The sequence below is a fragment of the Coturnix japonica genome, chromosome 2 (assembly GCF_054131305.1).
Source record: "Coturnix japonica strain WE chromosome 2, WE-NBRP24, whole genome shotgun sequence".
In the NCBI taxonomy this organism is placed as follows: domain Eukaryota; kingdom Metazoa; phylum Chordata; class Aves; order Galliformes; family Phasianidae; genus Coturnix; species Coturnix japonica.
This window is the reverse complement of record NC_140664.1, coordinates 18042486-18068157: the sequence shown is the minus strand read 5'-3', so window position 1 is coordinate 18068157 and position 25672 is coordinate 18042486. Positions and strand designations below refer to the sequence as shown.

At 41.3% G+C, this 25672-nt stretch overlaps 1 protein-coding gene across 45 annotated transcripts in view; it reads left to right on the top strand.

Annotated features, from left to right (window-relative positions):
• Positions 1–2443: 2443 nt before the first annotated feature.
• RIMS2 (regulating synaptic membrane exocytosis 2) overlaps positions 2444–25672 on the top strand; it is a 402507-nt gene continuing 379278 nt past the window's right edge. For 43 of the 45 annotated variants that reach the window (XM_085537158.1, XM_085537160.1, XM_085537163.1 and 40 more), the window contains exon 1: positions 2444–3219. In XM_085537158.1, coding sequence (XP_085393284.1) covers positions 3050–3219 — 170 coding nt within the window. In that variant the 5' untranslated portion in view covers positions 2444–3049. The remainder of the gene's footprint in view (positions 3220–25672) is intronic. The other 2 variants (XM_015856070.3, XM_085537165.1) reach the window with 1 other exon arrangement.

Here is a 25672-nt window from a genome sequence, read left to right as displayed (position 1 = left end):
AAGCAAATAACTAGATACTATGTGGGGATTACAGCTGCTGTTCATGGATTTGTTTATAGTTGTATGTTTAGCGGTGTGGGATTTAGTGGGAACAGAGCAAATAGTAATGAGAAAAGAAAGCTACTAAGCTTCTATAGTCAAGCTGAGAGCCAGTGTTTGTAATTGGTGGATGAAAAATTGAAGGCACATTGAAATGATTTCATAAGCAGGCACTGTAAGTGCAGGTAGGTCAGAGGTAACTTCCCATGGGAAAGAAATTCAGGTGCATGAGACCCAGCCTAGGGAGCTGTAGTGAAGTTACGATCACAACACTGTTGGTGTTTATGGCTGGGACATGCATAAGCTATTTTTGAAAGAGCTGTGTAACCCGGCAGGGTGGAGAGGTTGCATTAAAGTGGTCTTTTTAACATCCTTTAATTATTCTTAGAAGTGACTGAGAATTTCTTTCTTTCCTCACTTCCCCGGGATAAAATGCAGTTTTCCCAAGGGGATGAATCAAGTTAATTCTTCCATTCAACATTTACAGATTGACAAGGACTTTACTATCTTTGGTAATCTGATGACCCAGACTTGTACGTTTTCTCCTCTTTTTGACTTGGGTGCCAGATTTATCTGGTGCCTGGAAGGAACAAGGAACTGGGTGAGAGCCAGCTGGCTGGAATCCAGCTGGAAAGGTGAAGGTGATGGCGACAAGAAGAGCAGAATGCTTTGAGAACTTGATGAAAATCACACAGTATATTTTTAAGGGTGTCTGCTCGAACACAGCATGCTCAGTTTCTGTACAATGGTTTGTGTAGCCCATAGTGAGGAGCTACATCCAGAACAGGAATGGGCTCCTTTCACTTAAAGATGCCAATGACATTTATTGGGCAAAATTAACATCTGATGAACATATGTGCATGATGATGGGTATGGGTTACTTTGTTTTAGCACAGCCAACCTGTCACGCTTGTCTGGTGGTCTGTTCTTCCACAACCTGTTTTCCCAAAGGAATTATGTCTTTAGCACAACATCACAGACCGAGCTCTTCAATTACTGAAACTTTCAGGAAGATTTTCACTTTCAGGCCTTCACACCTGGCTGTAAGTCGATGGTGTAGCTCACTAAAAATAGTGCCAGCTCCAGAAATGTACGTTCTGTGTTGGAGAGTTCAGACTGTCCAAATGAAACCTTTTAAAAGCACTGCAGTTGATATGAGTTGTCTCATGGTGTGGGGCAACAAGTTCGACCTCTACTGTCTGTAGATCATAGAACCATATTATCACTAAGGTTAAAGACCACTGAGATCATCTAGTCCGACCGCCAATCCATCCCCACTATGCCCACTAACTTGTGTCCCTCAATGCCATATCTATATGTTTCTTCAACATCTCCAGGGATGGTGACCTAACTACTTCCCTGGGCAGCCTATGCCAATGTGTCGCCACTGTTTATGAGAAGAATTTTTTCCCAGTATTTAACTGGAACCTGCACTGATGAAACATGAGGCCATTCCCTCTCATCACCATCACCTGGAAAGAAGTGCCCGGTCCCCGCGTTGCAGCAGCCTCCTTTCAGATAGATCACTGTAGAGAGTGATAAGGTCTTCCCTGAGCCCTGAGCATGGCTGAACCATGCCAGTTCCCTCAGCTGCTCCCCATAAGACCTTCTTCAGACCCCTCACAGCTTTGCTGCCCTTCTCTAGACACGTTCCAGGGCCTTGTTGTCTTTCCTGTAGTGAGGAGCCCAGAACTGAATAGACAGATTGAAAACCCATAGATATGGATTCACCCAGTCCCCATTGTTCCTGGACAGGTCATTTCCCATTTATTGGGGCTAGATGGCATCTTTGGTAAAGTGTGATTCATACTCCAGAAATTATTGCTTGTCATCAAGCCGACAGCTGAGGAACGGGACATACAGGTGGCACAGACACACTGGGAGGTTTATTCTAGTTTCTAGGGTGAAGGAGGGCTGAGCCTACTGCCCTGCCAGGGCTCCGAGGGCTCGGGGCTGCGGAGGCCGGGCTGCTCCAGGCCCCACCTGTGGCGGGCGGTTCCTGCGGGCCCGACCCGGCCGCTCCCCTCCCCGCCGACTATTTCGCCCCGATGCATCCCGCGTCCCGGCCCCACCGAGCGTTCATCCCCTCTTCGCCCATCCCTCGTCCGGGCAGCATCTGTAGGGGGAGCGGCGGCGGCCATACACCGCCCGCCCTGTCCCTCCTTCCCCGTTGACCGCTGGGCTCAGTCCTCCCAGCGCGGCGGCTCCTCCTTGTCCTTCCTCGCGTGATTTTTATCACGTCTTTTCTTTTTTTTTTAATGTACTTATTTAAATACAGAAGCGCCAGCAGCACCTCCCGCCGGTCCCCGCCGCTCAGCTCCGCTAGGGGCGGCAGCCGGCCCCGCGCCCCGCTCCGGGAGGAGGCGCCGCGCCGTTCAGGTGGGGGCGGTGGCGCCGGGGCGATGCGGAGCCCCCTCCCGTGACTCCGGCCGTCCGCCATGCGATGGGTTAGGCGGCCTCCCTCCCGCAGCCGGCAGGGCGGTAGCCAAGCGGGGCGGCGGCAGGAAGCGGCTCGGCTCGGCCGCGGAGCGGCGGCGGGAGGCGGCCCCCTCCATGGACGGCGGCGAGGAACGATGAGCCGCGGCCGGCGGCCGGGACCGGCGCTCGCCCGTAGGGGCTCTCCCCGCTGCGCGCCCCGGGGCGCCGCGGCTCCGCTCTCCCCCTCCGCCCCCCGCTCCGTCCCCCCCGTCCCCGCTCGGCGCTCGAGGTAATCCCGCTCGCCCCTAAAGCGCGGCGCTCCGGGGCTCATCCCGCTCTCTCCTCCCCTCCCCGGCCCTTCCCCTTCCCGCTCCCCGCCGCTCGCCCCCGTGGCCCCGCCGCCCCCGGGGAGCCGGCGGCCGGGCGGGTGGCTGCGAGGTCGGGGCTTCGGGCACCCCGCCCCTCGCCGCGAGGCTGCCGGCTGCTGACGGGCTATTGATTTGTATGTGCTTCGCCCCGCGCCGGCCGCTCCCGCCGCTGCCTCCGGAGCCAGGAGAGCGCTTCCCGTAGCGGCGCGGAGCTCTCACCAAACATGTCGGCTCCCGCCGGGCCCCGGGGCGGCCCTGCGCCTCCTCAGCCGCTGCCGACGAGTCAGCCCGAGATGCCCGACCTCAGCCACCTCACAGAGGAAGAGCGGAAGATCATCTTGGCCGTCATGGACCGCCAGAAGAAGGAAGAGGAGAAGGAGCAATCCGTGCTCAAGTAAGGGCGGGCGCGTCCCTTCCCCGGCCCTCTGGGGCGGCTCGGCCGGGCAGGATGGCGGAGCGGAGCGGGGTGGCGGGGCCGGGAAGGGCTGGCTCTCGCCGCTCGGGCGGCGGTGGGGCGCGGCCGGGGCCGGCGCGGAGCCCGGGGCCCGAGGCTGGGCGCTCGACTCGGCGGGTCGGGCGGCGGCCGAGGCTCCGCTGGCCCCGGCTCCGGCGGGGGGGCACGGCGCCCAACATGGCCGCACAGGTGCCGTCCTCACCCGGCGCGGTGCCGCCGGCTGGAAGGGGGGAGTCGGGCCGAGGAGGCGCTCGGCGGCAGCGGGCTCCGTGCGGGGGCCCGGAGGACTGCGGGCGGGTGGCGGCAGCAATGCCCCGCGCTGGCGGGACCGCTGGGGCCTAGACTCCGGCTGCCTCGCCGGGTGGGTTTGCCACAGCCGCCATCTTCCTCCGACAACGTGTCTGCCGCCCGCCCCCGCCCCGCTGCTCTTTCCAAGCGGGAGCCCGGGGCCGAGCTTCAGCACCGGGAGCTGTCCGGGGCTCGTCCTGCGGGGCTGCTGCGGGAGCTGTCCCCTCGCCGTGGTGCTGACCAGTGCCTGCTTAACAAGGAGAGATTCGCTCCTTTCGTGGGTACTGCTCTTAGCAACGCAGCGAGGCTGTAGCGCCGAGAGCCCCTTTTCTTGCCAGTCCCTAGCAAGTTAAAGCAGTGAATCAGTATTGTGTCATGGGTATGTCAGCTCCTGCTGGCCCTCTGAGCTTGGTGTCTGGAAGCTACCCCAAAGCCTGTTTCCAAGGTTCACTGCTTTTTTATCATCCTATCGAGAACTTATACTGAAGTTATCACTTACATGGCAGCTATGGAGCTGTGAGGTGATTAAATTGTTTAAGTCTGTTTCAAGAGGTGTTTTTATTGGGTGTACATCTCAAAGAATGACAGCATAATGTGAGCACTGGAAATAAAGTGCCTTACCTAGTTTTATAACTAAATACCTTTCAGCCTAATGCCATTCGATTGACTTGATATTGTGACACTCGTTTTAAAGCAAGTTGCATTTCTTGTATTTCTAAATGGTATCATGTACAAAAATAAATGCACATCTGTCTAACATCTCTGCACTCCTAGAATCATTAACCAAGAAGGAAATGGAAAAATATTCAAGTTGCAATTCAAATATATGATACTAGACTTACAGAAAGCTCCTGGCAACTTATGTGGTAACTTCAGTATCTACGATCTTAATGTGATACTAGGATCAGCTTGAACTCTTCAGCTTGCAAATGAAAAACAAACTGTTTAGAATCTTGGAAGCAGACAATCAACAAAAGAAAGGGCTTCATCACAGTCTAAAGACAAACTCAAAGCTTTAGGTGGAGATTAGGTTCCCATTAAAGTTTACTCTTGATTTCTATGTGAGCAGTGAGGGAAGTGGCTTAAAGGTTATACAGAAAGGATAGCCTGAAACAGGCTCTTACAAAAATGCTGTTCTCAGTGGAATTTGTATAGGTGGCCTGTAATATTTTATAGGATACTGAGAAGCGATCTGGTGTCAGATGAGTAAGTCATCAGTTTCGGTTTCCCTAAGTGAAGTGGCTCCTTGGTCCATCAGATGCATGTTTATTCTGAAAGTGCCAACAGATTTATTAATCACAACCTTCCACCAGTCATACATGCATAAATGCAGCATGTTCTGCATTTTTAGGTGGGTATTACTGGGCTTAATTCTCTTGACAGATGTTTTCTTTCTGTCAAGAGAAGAAAAAGAAGAAGAAAGGAAAAAAAAACAACAAAAAACACCCATGTATTTAGATGAATGGGCTACTGCTATTGCATATAGATAAATATAGAACTAAATCCTGCAGTCTTTGTTCAAGTGTAATTCTCCTCGAAGGCGAGCTCCTTTTGAAGTGGAAGGTATTTTTGTCTGACTAAGCAATAAAACTGTGTCATTTCATTCCATGGTGAAATTTAGGGGGATAAAAAAAGATGATAGAAACAAAAGTTGATATCTGGTGATCTTAGCACAATAACAGTTCAAATATTGTAGAAGGGGACAAGCATGGGTCTTCGCTAAATTTCAGATAATTTATGGTGATTGAATATCAGCATGAATGGCTAGTCCCTGGGCTCTACTTCCTTTCTCTATTTCTATTTTGTACTCTTCAAATTCTTATGCTATGCCTATCACGGTGGTAGCTGAGCATCTTCCAAAAGTGCATTAAGTAGTGTGACTCACATCTGTAATGTGGACTGTTTATTTTTTTCCTTGTGCTCCCTGGGGTAGATATGTGTGGATTTAAAATAGATACATATCTTCTTTTCCTTATGCTTGCTTTACTCTTTTTGGAGAAAAGAAATGCAGATGGTATTGAGTTGTAATCTGTAGCAACTAATAGTGATAGGTCAGCATGAATTCCTGCCAGGATTTGCTGGAACATGGCATGTAAAACTGAAGCTTTCCAGATTTGCTCTTTCCTTTGGCCTGGTTTGCTATGTGAAATATGCCTTACTGAAGTTGTGCACTGTGCTCCTGTGGTGGAGCTTCTGTGTTTAAAGGAGGACAGGCAGCAAACTGCTGCTCTGACTGCCTGTCCTCTGAAACTGTTGGGATCCTTGGAGTGTGTTTTGAATGCTGTGTACTGGGAATGTGCTTTTCTGTACATATGTTGAACATACTAACATGCGTAGTGTTCAGAAAAATCAACTGATGTCTGGACGCAGAGCGTTAAGTCCTTCTCTCATGTTACAGAAATACTTACATGTTTTCAATTTTGTATTTTGTGGGTATTTTAATTTCATGGATATTGCATAAAGTATAAGAACGTTACCCTTACATCATATGCATCCTTCCTCTCATAATTTCTAATTTTGTGAGCATAAGCTTTCTAGCGGATTTTAGGTAACTCATTTTCTCTAAGTGAATTGCTTTATGAGATCCATAGTCTGCCTTTTTACCTTTTGTTTGCACTTGATTTCTGTATCAAAGGACTGGCTAAAGAGGATGCGCACAGAGAAAACCCACTAGGTTTTTGTTTTTTTTTGCTAGGTTGCTGACGTTGTGTGTAAAGATTTTGTTTCAGTCCATATAGTTTGCATTTACAGCCATCTACTTGTAGGACCGCAGGTTCTCAGCTCCTTTACCCAAGTATTCTAAAAGTAAGCTCTGCTTGTATGCTGAGACTCATAGCTCTGAAATTGACACTTTTCAGCTTTCCAGGGGTATGGGCAGTTTGGCTCAGCAGAATGCAAGTTTTCCCAATAGGAGTTTCATCATGAAATAAGTCAGCTTTTCATTTGTACGGTGTCACCTAAATTTACCATGAAGCTGTTAAAAGCCATCTCTCATTGTATGTGCATGTGACCAGAATCAACTGGGGGATGCCATCGTTTTTATCCAGGGAGAGAGAATGGATGGAGGCAGGTCAGGTGGAGGAGACTCTTTGTTTCCCACTCCATCAGGTCCTCAGCCCTAGGAGGGTGTGGTTGGCTGCAGCCTTGTGTGTACTCAGTTGCTGTGTCTGTGGTTTCACAGCCATGGTAATAAATGACTGAAATTAAATCTCTGATGAGGAGACTGCGAGGAAGCTGGGCTGTGTAGGCTACTGTGTGGGGCAGGATATTGGGCTTGGGTGAAAGGGAAGCAATGGGATTCATGGCTGAGTGTCCCAGCAGTGTAAATAGCTCACACAACCATTATAAATAATTATCCTGCTTCATGAGTAATCACCTCTGATTTACAACGCTTTCAAAGGATTCTATGTTTAGGATTTGGATTTGGGCCTGAAGGGATGATGGGGGAGTAGGTGGTAATTATTGTGGTGTTTGTTTTTTTTCCTTTCCCCCCCAACAAAGAGATCTGTATATGGGAAGTTCTGAAGTTTAGTGGGTAATGCAGAAATATTTGCTTTTGGCCACATTATAAACTAGGACTTCAGGCAATAGTAGTTGATTGAGGCATTGTCCCATAACTTGATGCTGAGTTTTGCCTAAATTTAGAGTACTGATCCGAGTAGGCTGTTACTGCACCACTCATTATTTTTCCCTTGTTTCTATTTATTATAAAGAAAAATTTGATCAGAATGACTTTAGTAACTTCATGCAGTTTATAGTATATATGCAGCAAGTGACAGTGGAAATTATAAGTGTAGGTAGAGTTGAGAAAGTGAACAAATCTCATTATCTTCTGCTCCCTTTTGCTTCTTTTGCCTTCCTTTTTCCCTTCCTACAACCTCATTCTCTGTCTCTGTTCTCTCCCATTTGTTTTACTTTTTTTTATTTTTTTATTTTTTTATTTTTTATTTTCTTCCCTTTCTTTTATTTAACAAATTTGTACCACCTTTTTGGCCACTCAAAATTGCTGTTATTCCTTACTCTTCTCTCTTACCGCATGGTTAGACACTTTATACTGTAAGTAATACCTGTCAGGATGTTACGCCTTGTACCACTTTCTCTTCAAGAAGACCCAGGGTTTACAGTTATCCTGTAGAGCTTCTAGCATGCTTCCTTGCCCTGTCTACAAAGAATAGCAGTGGTACTTCTGCCAGCGACTAAGCAGAATGTATTTGGAGATTATACAGACTGGCAGTAACACTAATTACTGGGTTTGCTAATGTTAATGTTAAGTAAAATTTCAGAAGGCTGCAGTAGTGCTGATGCTGTTCCAGTGTTCTAAAAGTGCAGGCAGGACGGGTTGGACATAGAGAGGCCTGATATCACGTGGGGTTGAAAAATAGAAAAGCTGATACAGGATTTAGTTAATGAGGAACTCAAAAAAGAGACAGTTAACACCAGCTGGTATGTGCTTTTTGAAAAGTGTATCTTGTGAAATAAATCTGCTTTTACACTTCTTTGAAGCCAAAATACAATACTTATGTTGCGTATTAAGGGCAAGAATGTAGGCTATACTTCAAGGTATGAGGACTGTCTCCTATAAGTGGTGACTGGGTGAAATTCAGTGGTCTCTGGAAGTTGGGTTAGGGGGCTGGATGTTCTGTTCTGGGTTTTGCCCGCATACATCTGTGAACTAGACAGCATCTAAATAACCGAGAATGTCAAACAATTGATTTTTCCATTGAAACAATAGCTTAATTACTGTGTGTATTTTAAGTACAAATGACATCAAGGAGATGTTACTCTACAACTAAGGCTTATAACTTGGAATATAGTGTATTTTTACTCTGCCAACTGAGTTTTAAAATACTTGATGAATATTCAAAGTTCTATAACAAAGAGAAAAGAGTAGTGCAATGATTTGAATATTGAAATTCAATCCAGTGGAACCACTCGTGTGAGATTAGCCATGTACATAAATGCTCATTTTTTATTTTTATCTGTAAGGTAAACATGAGAGTCTTGGGAATTTTTGAAGTGAACGTCTCCTCTCATTCTGCTTTTCTGACTTCCTTAAAACTTTACAACCTGTGGAGTCGGAAGGCTATGAAATTTTCTGTGTATACTGGTCTCTGTTTTTCAAGCTCGTTTTCTAGCAAGAATTTTGTTGTTGCCTTCTTTCCTTTTTCTCTGATGGATGTTTGTTTTTCCCTTAGAAGATGAGGAACTTAGGAAGATAAAAAAAACAAAAACAAAAACAAACACAAAATTGATTAGTTATGATCTATTCTATACTTGCTTAACTGCTGCAGACACTGTAACTTAACAGTGAGTCTTGAGATGGGGACAAGTTTTTGAGAAAGTCTAGAGTATGTGGGCTGTCATAATCATTTGTCGTGCTATTTCATGGTTAAGAGCTACAAGTTATCATGGATAACAAATATACTTTAAAAATGAGCATTCGGTCTCATAAGAGAGAAGAATCTACTTAAAGACTGTTTAAAAATGGCATTCAAAACTAGTTATTCAGGCAAATTAAATGAAATACATTTATGTTGAAATCAAACTATGTTGTTTTCTATGCTGGCTGAGTTTAGAGTATGTCTCTCTTGAAAGACTGCATGTTGTAATTGGAAGATCTGTTAGAACCTCAAATTATAACTGGCTGTTGAGGCTGTATTATAGTTCATTAAGAACAACAGTTTATATATAATCTGGTACTGCTTTTTTAAGCTCAGTAAACTCCAGTGACTGTCTCTCATGTTTCATTGAACTTCTGGTGATACAGTAAAATAGTAGGTTTTTCTGCTTTGACTGATTCCTCATGTTTACCCCCCCCCTCACCCCCACCAAGGTATTGTGCTGAAGCCGCAAAGGGATTATCAGTTAGGACCAGGATTGTAGCAGGTAATGTAAGATCATGTGGGGGAATAGCAGTGTGTTTAAGAAGTTAATATCTTTCATTTTAGGAGTGTAAGATTTCAAAGTAATTTATACTGTTCTCTGCTATTTTTGTTTGAAGGTAAAATGCAATTCTTTTATATCCTTTAATTTGAATATTGGTTGACATCACTTTTCTCTGCCTAAACGTTTTTATTGGGTTATTTTAGTTGCATTTTGATAATCTGAAATCAAATTAATGCATTTTGATGGGGAGGAGTTTCAGGTAGTCCACTTGACTTGGAGTTTTGAAGTTTTGATGAGAGCCTGAGGATTAACTTTGATGTAGACTTTAAGATGTTGTTACAACAACATACTGAGATATGCTGCGTTTTAGCTGGAGTCAGCAAGAGCTGAGCTTGTGTTATGAAAAAATCCAACTGCCTCTACTTAGAAAATTCACAGAGAAAATCTTTAAACTTTAATTAAAACATAAATAAGTGATTTTCATTTTACTGTCCTAATTGATTCTTTCTTCTTGCGTCTTACATGAATTTGCTTAAACGCTTTCTCTATTCAGTATCATTATATTTAAGGTGAATGTTTTCCTATAGCAAATACTGCATTATGGTTGTACATCATAGAATCATAGAATCACAATGTTAGAAAGGACCTACAAGATCATCACCAACCATCCTCCCACTACCGTAGCTACAGCAAACCACTAAACCATATCTCGTAGCTTCTCATCCAGACGCCTCTTGAACACTGCCAGGGATGGTGACTTCACCACCTCCCTGGGCAGCCATTCCAGTGCCTGACCACTCTGAGAGAAAAAGTTCCTTCTTGTTTCCAATCTAAACCTCATTTGGTACAACTTGTGGCCATTTCCTCGGGTCCTGTTTGTTGCCTGGGAGAAGATGTGCTGTCTCACAGGCTGTCCAGCATTACTAAGTATTTGATATAGCAGGGCCGTTGGATTCTCTGTATTAGTGGGGGTAGCCTTTCTTTAGACTGTGTTCTATCATAGAAATATCTTGACTTTTTAATGAAATGGTGAGTTACAATCACTTGTAGTTTTTCGAAAATGTTTTGCAAGCGTCTTCCAGATAACTTTTCAAAAATGAGAACTGTAGTGTGTTAGTAAGAAATTTTTTTCCCTGGACTGTCCCTAACTCTTAATGTGTATGTATACATTTTTCTTTTTTCTTTATAGAAAAGGTGCACAAGAAGTAATGCTTTTGTAAGGCTGTTTAAAGCTCAAAAAAACCTCAAAGACCAATAGAAAATAGGGCTAGCTGGGGCCTTGAGTGGCTTTCCAATTCATCCTTTGCCTGCAGGTGTGACCAATTATAACAGAGCAATTCCTAATACTTATTTGTCTAATGTAGTGGTTCCCAGCTGTGAGGGCACACCTGGCCAATGCAGTAGATAGATTCCATGGCTGAAGCAGGAGAACATTACAAGAGATATACAGAGTTCAAGCTAGTTGGCTATGCAAGAGCTGTGCTGCCTACACAGGAAAAGATAAGGAGTGGCCCAGACAGATCTTTGTGTAAAACTCCTCAATCCTGATATGTATGAAGTTTTTTTGCAGGTGGCAGTGTATTGTTGAGAAGCATGGGAACAAAGAAACAACTGCTGACCAAACCAGGGATGGAGATTCCTGGATCTCCCTACGTAATTTCTTTTTTCTTAGCTACGTCATCTCCAGTGGAAATGCAGAACATTCTGTTACTCTTTGCTGCAACCTTTAATATATTTCACATCTGGGGTTGTATCTCCTTTCTTAGGTGAGAATCTACTCCTTTTTGTAGACTCAACAGGTCATATTTTATAGACTTAAGGCTGTTCTTGTTGTTGTTCTCAGTATTCCTTCTAATTGAACTCTTTTGAAATACAGTGTCCAGAATGAGACACAGCATTGCAGTCAAGGGTTTGGAGACAGTACAAGGGTAATGTAATACGTCCTGCATAGAACACTCACTTCCCTTGTACCGCCAATGTCATGTATATCTGGGTTTTTTGTCACAGTGTAGCAAGTTGACTCACGGTTTGCTTGGGATCCTTCAACGTACTCTTCTGCAGAGCTGTTCTTGAGAGAATCACTACCTGTGTTGTCTTTTGAAGTTGATTATCTCAGCTACATGTAGTTAGTCTTCATCCCTGTTGGACTGTGTTCTGTCTGTATCATATACCTCTTAGGATGTTTTATTAGAGCACTTAAATAAAATGTGTATACAGCCCATGGTGCAACAACTAGGATTTGCCTCTGGAGAGTATCCTAATGACAAGCTGTATAAACTTTATAAGACTTGCTTGTTTACACTTTCAAAGAATCGTAGAATCACGAAGGTTGGAGAAGACCTCCAAGATCTTGCAGTCCAACCATCCATCTACCACCAATATTTCCCCACTAAACCATGTCCCTCAGTACAACATCTAAACATTTCTTGAACACCTCCAGGGAATGGTAATTCAGTCACCTTCCTGGGCAGACTATTTCAGCAACTGACCACTCTTTTGGAAAAGAAATTTTTCCTAATGTCCAATCTGAATCACCATGGCAAAACTTGAGGCCATTCCCTATAGTTTTTTTGTTAGTTACATGGGAGAAAAGGCTGACCCCTACCTTGCTACAGCCTCCTTTCTGGTAACTGTAGAGAGTATTAAGACCTCCCCTGAGCCTCCTCCAGACTAAATAATCCTAGTTCCCTCAGCTGCTCCTTTTAAGACTTGTGCTCCAGATCCCTCACCAACTTTGTTGCTCTTATCTGGGTATACTTCAGGGCCTTGATGTCTTTCTTGTCGTGAAGGGCCTAAAACTGAACACAGTACTTGTGGTGTGGCCTCATCAGTGCTGAGTACAAAGGGATGATCACTTCCCTACTTCTGCTCTTAGTACTGTTTCTAGTAGAAGCCAAGATGCCATTGGCTTTCTTGGCCAGCACTTGGTCTTGTTGAACTTCATCTCACTGGCCTTAGCTCAGCTATCCATGTTCTTGACTACACAGTCACTTATTTTCATAGGCAGAATGCAGAATAATCTCTTTCCAGTTTTGCCCATGGCTTGTTGGTTAGGGAAGGGAAAGCTGTGTCCAAATCTTCTCCAGCTGAGAAGATTGTAGAACACTGAGATTGCACCTCCTTGGAAAGGCTTTTTCAACATTGTAAGGGAAAGAGTTGCTGTCCGTGCTGTATGTATTTCTTTTGTGGAGGATTTTGCTTGATGTAGAACAAATTTGATAAAGAAGTTGGGCTCCCGAAGGTATTTAATTACTAATCATCTAATGAAAATAAGTGGATGGATAGTGGAAAGAGATTATTTACATTACTGACTGAGCAAAGAACTGATGACATTTTACGAGGTGCCAAGGCATTCTTATGAGAGAGAACCACACCTAGACAGAAGAATTTGGGTTGTGAGTCCTCATGAAATTAGACTTCAGGTTCTGTATTCTGAGAACTGCTTGGTTAAAGAAAGAATTTGTCTCTGTTTTAGTATATGTTTCATTCCACGTTGACAACATTTGGAGTTTGGGATTGAGTACAGAGAATCTCTGAAATTATTCTGATCAAGTTTTAGTACCTATAGTGTAATGCATCTACGTATTGAATTGCTTAACATTTTAAAATTCTAAAATTCAATTTAGAGCCAGTGGAAAAAGGAGGTATTTTCAGGATGTGATCCATCTCAAATTAGACAGTTCATGTACTCTGGATGAACTGCAGAGCCCATTTCCAGCCATGGACTTAAAAAGATAGAGTGAGTATGTCAGATATCAAGTCTCTGTAGACTTCTTAAGCTAGGTAAGTTGAATCTCACCCTCTGAGTTCTGGCTTTGAGAACACTTCACTCTGTGGTCTAATAAAAATGCCGTAGCTGCTTCTGTACTGGAGCTGACTTTTATGGCTCTCTTTAGACTTCTTCAGGAGCCGGTCTGTCAATCTGTACCTTTAGATAATATTTTAATAAATTATTAAATAGGGCATATTTATTTATCCATATTTTTAGTTTTTGAGACTCACTCCCAGGAACCTGAGTATGCTTCCTTTTTAGTCCAAGGTTATTCTTAGGATTTGATATATCTTTTAGGCTAATTTCAGAGAGCCTTCAAAGAATGAGCTTTAAAAGACCTTGGATTATGAGATATTTCCAGTAAGTGGGTTGAAACATATCTGCTGACAAAAGTACACTGTGAAATAAATCTGTGCATTTCATTCTCTAGCATGAACGACTAGTGGATATTTCCAGCCAAAAGCTAGAAAATTATGGGTGAAGATAGTCTAGTTGCTAGATGAGTAGCTAAAAACACAGAGTATTTCTGCCATATGGAAACAAATATTTCCCTGTAACCTCAGTTTAAGGTTTTTCTGAACTCAAACACCATCTCTCTTCCATATATCAGTGTAAGTTAAGATTTCAACATATGCATTGAGTATCTTCTCTGCTTTTTCTGCCAGTAGATCATTAATTCAACAATATTTATTTAGCTACAGTGTATTTAGAAGTTGGTAGGAACACTTCTGATAAATTAAAAAAGAAAAGAAAAGGAACTGATTTGCTATTGTTGGGAGAAGCTATTGATAGGCATTCTGAAACCAGCATTTATGTGCTTTCAAAGCCTGGATAAACAGGTATCTGCTGAAGATGTTGTGTGGATTAGAAATCAAATACATTTTTGCTGAATCAGGCCCTAAGACAGTTTGGGAACACGAGTTTTGATTCAGCGTGCTTCTATTAATTTGGTTAGTCACTGCGATTATGATTCATTTCATTCTGTGTAACTAACTGCTGCACAGTAACTGACAGCTGAACCATGTATTATCTAACAGCTAGAAAAATAGCATCACTGTCACGTTTGGAAGGCTGAGGATTATATTTTTACTGAACACGTGTTTTGTACTAAAGTTAAAACGCTTCAAGAAAATCTTATTTTTTCTTAAGCTACTTATAGCATTACTGATATGAAATATAACAGTAAACATGCGGACTATTTAGAGCAAGAATTTTATTTCAATTCACGTCTGTAATGAGGGGTTTTGTCCTGTTTTTGAATAATTTCTTGGCATGTAGGATTAGTTGTGAAATTATGGCGTAGATGCTTTGCTGATAGTCTGGTTTACGTGTAAGTGGCAGATTTGCAGAGCTAAATGTAACAAAAAGAAATATTTCTTGAACGTTGGTATTTCTTCCATGCTTATATATTTCACACTAAAAGACATTTCAAGAGAAGAAGTAATTTTCATTATTCTGCTAAACATTATCAAACATGCCGGGGAGATTCAAAGTTAGCAGGCTGCAAAGTTAAGCAAACAAACAAACAAATTATTCTGTAAACAAAGTTCTTATCTAGTTTCCACATTTCTTTTTAAAAATTGCACCCTTGCTTAAAAATAAGTTTCAGAAAATCCAAATAAATGTTTTCCTGTCCTGTTTATAGAATCATAGAATCACCAAGGTTGGAAAAGACCTAAAAGATCATGCAGTCCAACCGTTCACCTGTTACCAATAGCTCCCATTAAACCATGTCCAATGGTATGTCTGAAATAGGTGATCTGTACAAGTTGATGTGAAGCCAAGGAAAGGTATTTTCAGGATAGCATACAGAGTAAGCTCTCAGTATTTGGAAAAGGTGAATTGTGTGTCTGATTGATATCTGAAAAAGAAGGGGACAAAGGTAAATGAAGTTTATGGAGGCTGTAGCTAATGAATGGCAGTATTTGTTCTACGCAAACAAGAATGATGAAAATTGTTTAATTAGAGCACAATCAGAATAACACATGCCCATACACAACCTTGATAAAAATAACCAATTCTTTTCTCACTAAGACCAGTTATTTACAAGTAGAAGATACAATAATTAAAATGAATATAGGTTTAAAAATTATCTTTTTTTGGACTTCTAATTTTGTCAAGTAATATTTTTAAAATTGAAAAGCTTTCAGTGAAACTGCACTTTTGCTGTAACTTCAGTTATAATTTAATAGTTAATTATATGTCTCTTCTTTTACAGTGAGTAACCACTGTACATATAAAGAATGTAGCATATCCATCCCAATTTACATCTACTCTTTTAATTAAGAAAGAATTTCCTGAATGTTCAACAGAAAATTCGTTAGTTCATAAGGTCATTAAATGAATAAATGCACAGTTGTATACTTTTTGTTGCTACTAATTTCAGTAATCCAATAACGTGCTCTTAATTTTGTTCTTAGGTAAATAGGAAAGAGTAGTTTAGAACTGGTAGCTTTTTTGTCACTCTTTGTAACCACAGGTTATTCTTTGACAGGGGCTTAGGAGTGTTTTATTGTAGTAATCCATGCAAAGCTTTACTTTCAACAGGGCTGCTGTGCTTAACCCAAGTAAGACTGAGCACTTCCTTATAAAGATGACCTGTTTCGAAATAGCTTTTGCCACCCATTGCTGCTGCTGGGCTTTTAATAAAGCTGCCCATGAGAAGGATGGCGGCTTCTGTTAAAAGGGGGAAAGTACCATGCAATAACATCTAGCTTGGATACAAGTAACTTGCGTTCAGTATTTGTAATGCTGCTGAAATGTCATTATCATGATGTGGGATGAGGTTTATACAGGAACTCTTCTATGCATTCTCATTACTTAACAGATTCAGCAATCATTAGTATTTCTTTTTAGGGATGGTTGGAACATCTGCATAATCGCTTCTATACTTACAGTGCTAATATGTATTCCAGCCTTACTTTCAGTTTAATAAAGGTTTTCTTTGGAAAACTTCTCTGGGTGCGATTCAAAGGAAGGAAAGCATTATTGAATTCTGCCCATCAGCTCCATTATCTTTGCATTTTACTTCATAACTGGCTTCATACAGGCATAATAATAATAATAAAAGATAAGAATGTATACAGAAGCACATATTTCTATAGATTCATAATTAAAAGCTGTGTCACCAGAATATCAGCAAGTATTTTGTGACTGTGTTCACAAAGGGCAACTCAAGCCACGTGACATCACTCTCACGAATACCCGAGTTAATGAAACAGAAGAGGAAGGCTCCCCCAGAGGTGGGTGTTCACGGCCCGGCTCTGTCTGTGGGCAGCCCAGTGCTGTCAGAACCCTGTGCCCACCTCAACAGTGGCTCCCTGCCTTCCCGGCACCACTGTGGCCTGGTGCAAGTGACTGGGGAGCTGTCTAGTGGAAGTGCTGCAGGGAATTTAAAAATATCCTCCTCCTCCCTATTTTGGCAGAGCTATTTTTAAGCCGCGGAAAGGAACTGATCTGGTTTACTGTACGGTCCTGCAAGCAGCTGTGCTAGTGCAGCTGAGGGGCTGGCAGAGATGAGCTTAGTTCTGTTTGCGTCGCTGGAAGCAGAGGCCTTACTCTGCTCTTGTTTCCACAGTTGGCAATGACTGTTCTTGTTGCAGTCATTGAGAAAACCAGCAATCAACTCTTAGGAAGTCATTTCCGATTTTGAAGATCCCATTTTTGAGCCTTATGAGTAAATGCAGCCAAAAATAACTTTCAGAGCGTTTTCTTGTGAAGAAAACTAGGAAAATGCTCCTAAAATTTGACCGTTGAGTAACTGGAGTTGAAAAGCCATTGCTGATGTTAGCTCGGGGTGAACTAACCTTTATGTCTCAGTGACTGCAGTTTTCTTTCTCAGACACTTTGAACTGATTTTCTGGTGAGCACAGAAGGCTGGTTTTGCTCATGGGTTATGGAAGGAAAGGAAATGCCTTAGAGGAAGCTGGGCAAGTGGATGGGCTTTGGAAAGCTGTGTTGTTCCATTTTCCGATGTGATCAGCATCATAAATAATGAAAGGTGTGTAGCAAAGATCCTAGTTGTAATTGCAGCACACACAAGCTCATGCATTTTCATAGGTGGCATAATGACCAAATACTCTTCCTATTAAGTGAACCGTGGGAGAGCCCTACTTCAGTTTTTCTATGGAGATAAGAACTTATGATTGTTGAAATTATGTTGTGATTTTGGCTCTAAATTTGTTTGCAGTTCACCTGAAATGCAGACTACTGAAAAAAGAGAAAAATTTTATTGTAATTTAATTTATTATCTTCTTAAATAGTGGGTCCTGTTGGTTGCTACAGTTATGACTGTTGGGGTCAATGAAGTACCAAAAGCTTCTAAGGTAGTGTGTGAGAGAGCACAAAGTGTGATCTGAACCTCTGCTGCTGTCTATGCCAACGTGGAAGAAAAAAAATAGACATGGTATGAAAGCGGTTAAGTTTTTATAATTGCTATAAAAGAAATAGATTCTGCCAAGTTACGGATTTGCAGATTTAGTTGTGCACCAGACGTGTGACCACACTGAAAAGAAATTTTTCTTAATGAATATTAGCCCACTTATTTTTAAGCAGTGTTATAATTTAGAGGGGCATTTCATTCCTTCAGGAGAGAAATAAATCTATTAGAACCAGGGTAGTATGTAGGGCTGATAAGAAATATTCACATATTTTGTTCTACTTGGTTGCTAATATTAGTCCAGTATTCATTAGGATCTACAGTCTCCTGTTGGCCAGAAACATTATTTATTTTTTCTTCTTGGATTGCTGTAGCAGGCGTCTTTGGTCTGCATTTTACTGAAAAATGAAACAGCTGTTCCCTTTCTTATGCCTCCCCTCTGGACTGCTGGTAAAAATTACCTCAGAAACAATATTTTAACACGCTAACACGTTACACCCCAAAAGGAGTGTGATGATTTTTTTCAGAATCAAAGCTCACTGTTCTGGAATGATTTGCTGCCCCAAAATGTGAATAAATTACACATATTTAAAAATGTCATATTCACTTACAAACCAGCAATGTCATTGAAAATAAATTCCTTTTGCCCTTTTTTGTCCCCTGTAAATATTAGACACATTTCTTTTTCACAGGTTAATATTCATACTGTCTCAGTGTCTGGTTCAACAAATTCCCAGTGTCCAACTACATTACAGTGAGTTCATTATTAGTTTGTACTGGTGGCTTGAGTGCCTGTTGCTGTAAATTTGTGGCTGTAGTAAACCTCTATGTTTTAGTGATTATGATGGGATTATTTTGAAATAAGGAAAATACTGTGGACAGCTTATTCATCTTAAACAAGATTTCGATTCCATCCAAGAATTGATACATTTATTAAAGCACTCCAGAAGTGTTTTAATCTATATTAATACAAAGTTAATATTTTTAGTTTGCTTAAACAAAATAGGATTTTCCATTTCTTGTAATTTTATATCCTTGTCACATGTAGAGTTCTCTGGGAGATGACCACTTATGTTCTGTTGGTCATGCAGATTTTAGCACAGATTAACTTGAAATTATAAACTTTGCCCAACTTGTTTTTACAAATGAAGCTTTTAAGAAACTACTTTAGGTTATACCTTGTCACTGGCACATAAAACACTTCGTGATGCTTTCCTGAAAATAATGCTTTCCATAATGAAAAGATTGAGTCTGATCTTGGTTTAACCTGTGTTCTTTCATTCTGTTTAAAGTCTACTGATGTCATTAGATCACTTCTGATGTAATCACATTGTCAAAGAAAAAAAAAAAAAGTCCATTATTCCTCATCATTTGTGTCAAAACCTATAACGACAATGAGGGACTGAGGGACTGCAGACGGCCTCTCTCCTGTCCGGTAGAATTTAAGCGATGACTCTGTAGTTCCTGAAGTAGCATTGTTGCCTGTGGAAAAGTGGAGAGAACAGTAATGTGAAGTGAGGTGTGGTGCCCATAACAGAGAAATCTTGAAATACTACCCTTTTTGTTGCGTTAGAATTGTATTCTTCATTCTCAGAGGGATTATTCTGTTCTCTCTTGGTTAGGAGGACCATTATCATACCATCATAATCACTGAAGAGCCATCCAAATCTTCTTATGTTTAGTGTTAATGCTGCTTGAGCTGGAAGTGTGTGATCTGAAAGCAGAGATTGTAGTCTGGCTTCTCGAGCTTTGTTGCTGTCTCTTTATTCTTACACAGTAAGGTGTTTTCTGGTAATTCCTTCAAAGGTTCTTGATGTTTTTCCCTTGTTAGGAGAGGATAAGCATCATAATGTCTAGTTTTCCAGTAGATGATCCATGGAAAAGTGGATGAAATCTGTAAAATAAATAAGGAAAAAGGAGACAATTTGCCCAGAATGCATTTGTAAGTGAATGAACTGACTGCTGTCCTTCACAAATACTGGCGTTAATTGCAGCTCTCTAGAAATTAACTTTAAGAGTCGTGAAGTTTACCAGCTGTTCTAGTTTCAGCAATGCATGTGTTTGTTTTTGCTTTTAGGGTTTCTTTCTTTCCTCCAATGAATAAATAAATAAATAATTCACTTGTTAATTTTATCTTTAACTACTCTGCTAATTCTGAATAAATTTGTGTAACATCACTTTGTGGGACACGCGTATATAAAGGTTAACACTTTAATGAACATTGAAACTATTGTACATTCCTCAAACCTGATAAAGCTTTTGGGTTGAAGTTCAAGAATAATCACATATATATCAAGTATTGTGCTTACGATAATGAAATGAGAGTAAAAGGAAATTGCAGTTTGATATCTGCACGTATGACATCATCTCGTACGTAGATACATCTTGTAGTTCTTCTATTTGTTTGCAGTAGATAAGGAGAGGACAATAGGCCTTTCAGTGATTCTTCTTCTCTTTCTTGCAGCCAGTGAACTTACCTTTCAGAGTGTGCTCAGTTTGAAATACTTGAATCAGTTTTTTTGGCTGTTTTTTCCGCCCTGGAATCTAAAAGTATTTGAAGAACATTTCTGATTTAAAGCTAAGAGAGTTCTTATCTATTTAGCAAGGTGTAAAATAGGGATTATGCACAGATATTCTGAATATTAAAAATCTGCAGTGTTCTCTCTACATATGGTTTTTATAAAAAATGCCATTTATCTTTGAAAAGTAAACAATAACAAGTCAGCACCCTTTGGGATCCCATTAGGCAAATCTTTCTGAATTGTTCTTGCCTCCTGTGTTACACGATAAAACACTTCTGCCTATTCTAACTTTAGTAGATAACATGTAAGAATAGTTGCTGTACTATCTTGCATTATCTTTGTCCCTACATCTTTATGTTAGCTCTTTTCACTGGCAAATCCCTCTATGTCTGCTGCTAACAACTTCATGGGTGCTGGCAAAACCGACTCCTGTCTGTAGCTAAATTTCTCCAGTTTAGTCAAGAATCAAAGTACAGGATTTGAAAAGGGCGTATTTAATTAATGTTATTTCTAACAGTTGGCATTTGATAGCTGAGGCTTATTTTTTTTTTGCTCTGTCAGCTGCACCATTTCTAACTGAAGTGCTGTTTTTCATTTGCTTGTGACAGACAGCCGTGCCAGTCAAAATGCGAGAGCCTGGGTGCTATCAGCTTCTGTTCATTTGCTTATTCACTTTCTTGTTTTGCTACAACCTTCTTGTGCTCTCTCAATCTGTCAGACACACTTAGAGTAAGTCGTAGTCTACATTCCCATGCTAGTTTTGTTTTCCCATGCTTCTGTATTTAATAAGCTGTTTTATCCCATGTTAGTTAGAGCAGATTGATCTAAATTCTTCAGAGGATGGATGGATGGACTGAACGCATGAGAGAGCTTTCTTGAATTTCTTTTCAGAGACCTTCTGCAAGTTTGTCCTCAGCAGCAATGTGGGTGTTTCCTGGGTAGAGATGGAGAGAGATTTGACTGTAACATTTTGTTCCCAAGTTTTGGGATTGCCTGCTCTGTCACTAAGAAGGAAGTGATTAGAATCAAGAACAAATTTAGATGATCCCTTTGCACTCCCAAAACACACAGTCACAGCCTTCAACAAATGTTGCCTCTAAAGCAGTACAAGTAGGTTTTGTTCCATTCTCAGAACTTTTGGCAGGATTAGAGCCAGCTCTTTCAGAAGACTTATGTGGACATCTTTCTTTCTGTGTGTTCTTTGCTGTCCTTGAGGAAGAATTCTGTTTTTGAAAGAGTTTTTCAATTGTAAGGTGAACCATTCATTTTAAGAGCCATATGAATTTGAGCTCAGTAAGAAAACGGTTGCAAAACTGTTTTCCAGATTGGAAATAGGCAGGAGATTAACAGAATACACTTCCCAGTATCTGCAGATATTAAGTTCCAGATCTCTGGATCCAGGTGTGCAACTTAACTTTGAGTTTTCAGTTGATAGCAGAACAAAATTAAAATGTCTGTTATAGTTCCCCTGTGTCCCGGCTTCTGCTAAAAGGAAGCACTACTGTGTGCAGCAGGTGAGGGTCATGGCAAGCTGTAAAACAGCTGCTGTGAGTTATTTGTGGTGAAGATATCTCAGTTGTGATGCACAACAGAAGATACGTTTAGGTTCATCCCAGGTCCTGTCCTGAATTCCATTACCTGCAGCGTGTGTTGCATTGTGGATTAATCAGCTGTATCTATAGCAGCAAAATCTGTAGCTTGCCCTGCAGCAATGTTTTTGACTATAGGAGGTGTGGAGGGATCTTCTCCCAGGTTATTCTTATTCGATAGGGAAGTTGCAGCATTTTATACGAGTTGTATTTTCTCATCCTTGTTAGAAAAAGTTGAAGTAGCCTGACCAGGAAATGATTAATGCATGAATCAAAGTGACAGTGTCCTCATTTGAAAAGAAAAAGTGCAGCCTCCTGGATACTTAAGGTTTTAGAAACACTCTTTGCCATCAGTACAGCTGTGCCTCCAGGAGAAATGAAGAATCCAGTCTGACCCCATGACTGTGCACTTGATAATCATTTCACTCTTAATAATCTAATCCGTCCATTGTAATGAAGCAATTAGCTTGCTGTGCCCCTAGCTGTACTCTAATAGTGAATAATGGCATTTATTCTCATTTTAACAGTTTTACTCTTGCATGCTATTAGGTGGGGTTTGTATGACCTGTCCTTTCAAGCCTTGTATGCAGTAGAAAATATCTTTTTGTATGTCAGGCTATCTGTTGTGAGGATATTTATGATGGATGAATTTCGCTTGCTACCATACATTTCTTTGGGTCTGAAATAAAGATAATATAACATCAGAGAAATAATAGAAAAAAAAGAAAAAAAGGAGGGGGCAAGGAAAGAAGAAACCACAACCCTAAATCTGGCTGCTATTAGTTCCTCTCATTTCATTCAAAGTGATCAAAGAAGTGATCTGTGGCAGAGTATTATTCATACCTGATCTCATCAGCTCGCCTCAGAGCCTTCCCTGCATTTTTCATTTTCCTTTATGGTCTAGTACTCCATTTCAATATAGGTTATCTTTCCAGGGCTGACAGTTTAAAATGGAAACAAAAATTCCTTGCATATTTTTAAGTGGGATAAGGAAAAGATTTTATTTGATATGTAGTACTTAAGGATAAGGTATTTTTATTTTGACTTTGCCAGAACTGGTAGCACTTGTTTTCTTTCTTCGTTCAGTCTCTTTCAGACATCCTTTCACTCTCTACATTTACTGCAACATTGTTCTGCTCTCCCTGATCCAGGCAGATTTTGATCAGTGCAGATGTTACTCTGCTCCCGCAGTGACTTTCTTCTTTGTAGGAATGGCCTGCAGGATCAGACATGGAGCTCAGGAACCATGAGAAGGAAAGCAGGAAGGACTGTCTGGATTGTGCTCAGTGTCACCACTGAAAGGCAGATCTGGGTGGAAAGTGACACTAGTAAGCTCCTGAAGGAAGAAAGTGTCTTTTTTTGTGTGAGGAATTTTTAAGGTTTTATTTATTTTTTGAACTCTTCACAAAAGAATTCCCTGCTGCCATATAGTGCACAGAAATACTACAGCTGCACGTGTCCTCTTGGGCTCCTTGGGATCTTTTCACATCCTTTGCAGTTTCTAGATGCATTCAAGGTTTCCTTGCACATTCTCAACTTTTTATTGGTATTTTCATGTGCACATCACAGAACATCCTGAAAGGAACTATCAAGCATCTGGCTCCACACAGGACCACCCAAAACTCAACTAATTATCTGTGTGAGAGCGCTGTTCAAACGTTCCTAGAACTCTGGCTATGCCCACTGCCCTAGGTTGCCTGTTCCATGCCCACCGCCCTCTGGTGAAAAATCTAATCCTAATCCTCAAGATGAATATTCCTTAATGCAGCTTCATGCTGTAATGAACAAAATCTTTCCTATTTTTGTCAGACTTCCTTGCTTTTTTTCTTTTCTTTTCTTTTCTTTTTTTTTCTTTTCTTTTTTTTTTTTTTTTTTTTTTTGGACATGTTTTCAGATTGTGCCAACATGTTGCTAGAAGCCAGATGAGTTTTGATATCTGGATTCTGTAGGAAGAAACCAGGACTCCTGCCAGCTCCTCTCCTCAGCTTGTTGGCAGCTTCACTTGTAGGCTGGTGCTGAGCTGCATCATCTGAGCAGTTTGGTCCCCAGTTTTTCAGTGATAGAGGCAGCTGGGGCTTCCATACCCTCTGTTCCAGGCTTGTAAGATGTCTTAGTGCAAAACCTGGAGTCCTGATCAAACTGAATGTCAAACACTTTGTAGGAAATTTCCAAATTTTTGATGTTCATACTTCTGTAAATTGGAGTTGCTTCCAGGTTTCAATGTTGTGTCTTCCTTTCCTTATGTGGATTTTGGACGTTCTCCTGTGTGGACTTATTGGCATCTCAGGTGTAATTCCTTTCTTTCCTGTAACTTTATCTCTTCATTCAGTTACAGAAAATTCTTACAGAACAATCTTTGTGCCTCAGAGTGCGCTTACAAATACGTAGGTTGCTCCAAAAGTAATGCCTCCCATTTATTTCCATAGAAACTACAACAGATACAAAAAGCACAATAATACTGTTTGATAGAGACTATTTTTCAGCATTGTAACCACCATTAGCTGCGTATTTTCATCAGTGGTGAACAAGAGCCTGCATGTCACACTTGTGAAAATCGGCACCAACTTAGATGACCCACTGTTGTCACCACAGCTGAAATGTGCCACCCACTGCCTTGCTGTGCTTACATCCACTGCTTGGTCTCTGCAGATGTTCAGAAAGTGTCAGTGAATGTCAGTGGATGACATTATTTTCCACATGGAGGAAATCGGTGGCACACCTTTGCTTCATCTGTACTTCCATATCAGATGCCATTCTGTCAGGCTTCCTCTGCTGCCATCTGTAACAAGGCAACAAAATGTAATAGAATTGGTGGGAAGGCTCAGTCTCTGCAGCCATACCACCAGTCTTTGACTTCATGGGCCAAAATAATCAGAAAAGAGACATTACTTTTGGAACATCTTTTGTACATATGTAAATATTCAGCCATTAATAGAGTGTTATGTGATGAATAGCTTTCCTTCCAATACCTGAAGGGGGCCTTCAGGAAAGCTGGGGAGTGACTTTTATAAGGGCAGGTGGTGAAATGGTTTTAAACTGGAAGGGGGCAGATTTAGACTAGATATTAGGAAGAAATGATTCGCTGTGGGGGTGCTGAGACACTGGAAGAGGTTGCCCAGAGGTTGTGGATGCCCCCTCTCTGGAACCATTCAAGGCCAGGCTGGGTGGGACTGTGAGCAACCTGGTCTAGAGAGAGGTGTCTCTGCCTGTAGCAGGAATTTGGAAGTAGGTGATCTTAAAGGTCCATTCCAGCTCAAATCATTCTATGATTCTATGAACTTAGCCCAGCTGATTTGCACAGGAAAAAATGAACTCTGCCTGTCTGCAGATGGAATCTCCCAACCAACACTGAAACTATGTAATCCAGCTGGGTTTCTACTAGGAATGTGTATATGATGTTAAATTGTGTCCAGTTTATCTATTTGATCAAAGTCACTTGCTCAATCAGTGATTCATAATTATATAAATGTGACAGCAGAATGGACTAAACTTCTGCTATAAAATTTCCAGTATTATCTAGTACTTAAATGTTCTTTTCTGTGTTTTCAACACAGCCAACAAACAAAATGTACCTCTAATTACTGTTATCACTTATCAAATAGCCTTCTGTTGTCTCATTTAGAATGAGAAACTTATTTAACTCTTCAGAAAACTACATTAGTCCCATGTTTAGAGTATAATAGAGAACAAATTTAATTCCCTGCCTTTCCCCATTCGTCCTTACCTAATTTATGTTGTGAACATTTGGGGGCATCAGGTAGGAATCTCTGTCTTTTGGTTAGTACGTGTCTATTCAGGATTGTGGTGGGATTTAGAGTAACTGCATCTCTGTGAATTTTGTTCAAATAGAGCTGTGCTTATTATTATTGTTGCTCTTTAAGTTCCTCTTTGCTCACTTTAATTTTGGACAATGCATAAGCAAGTTCATGCTGAGAACAATTAATGGTGGCAACAATGA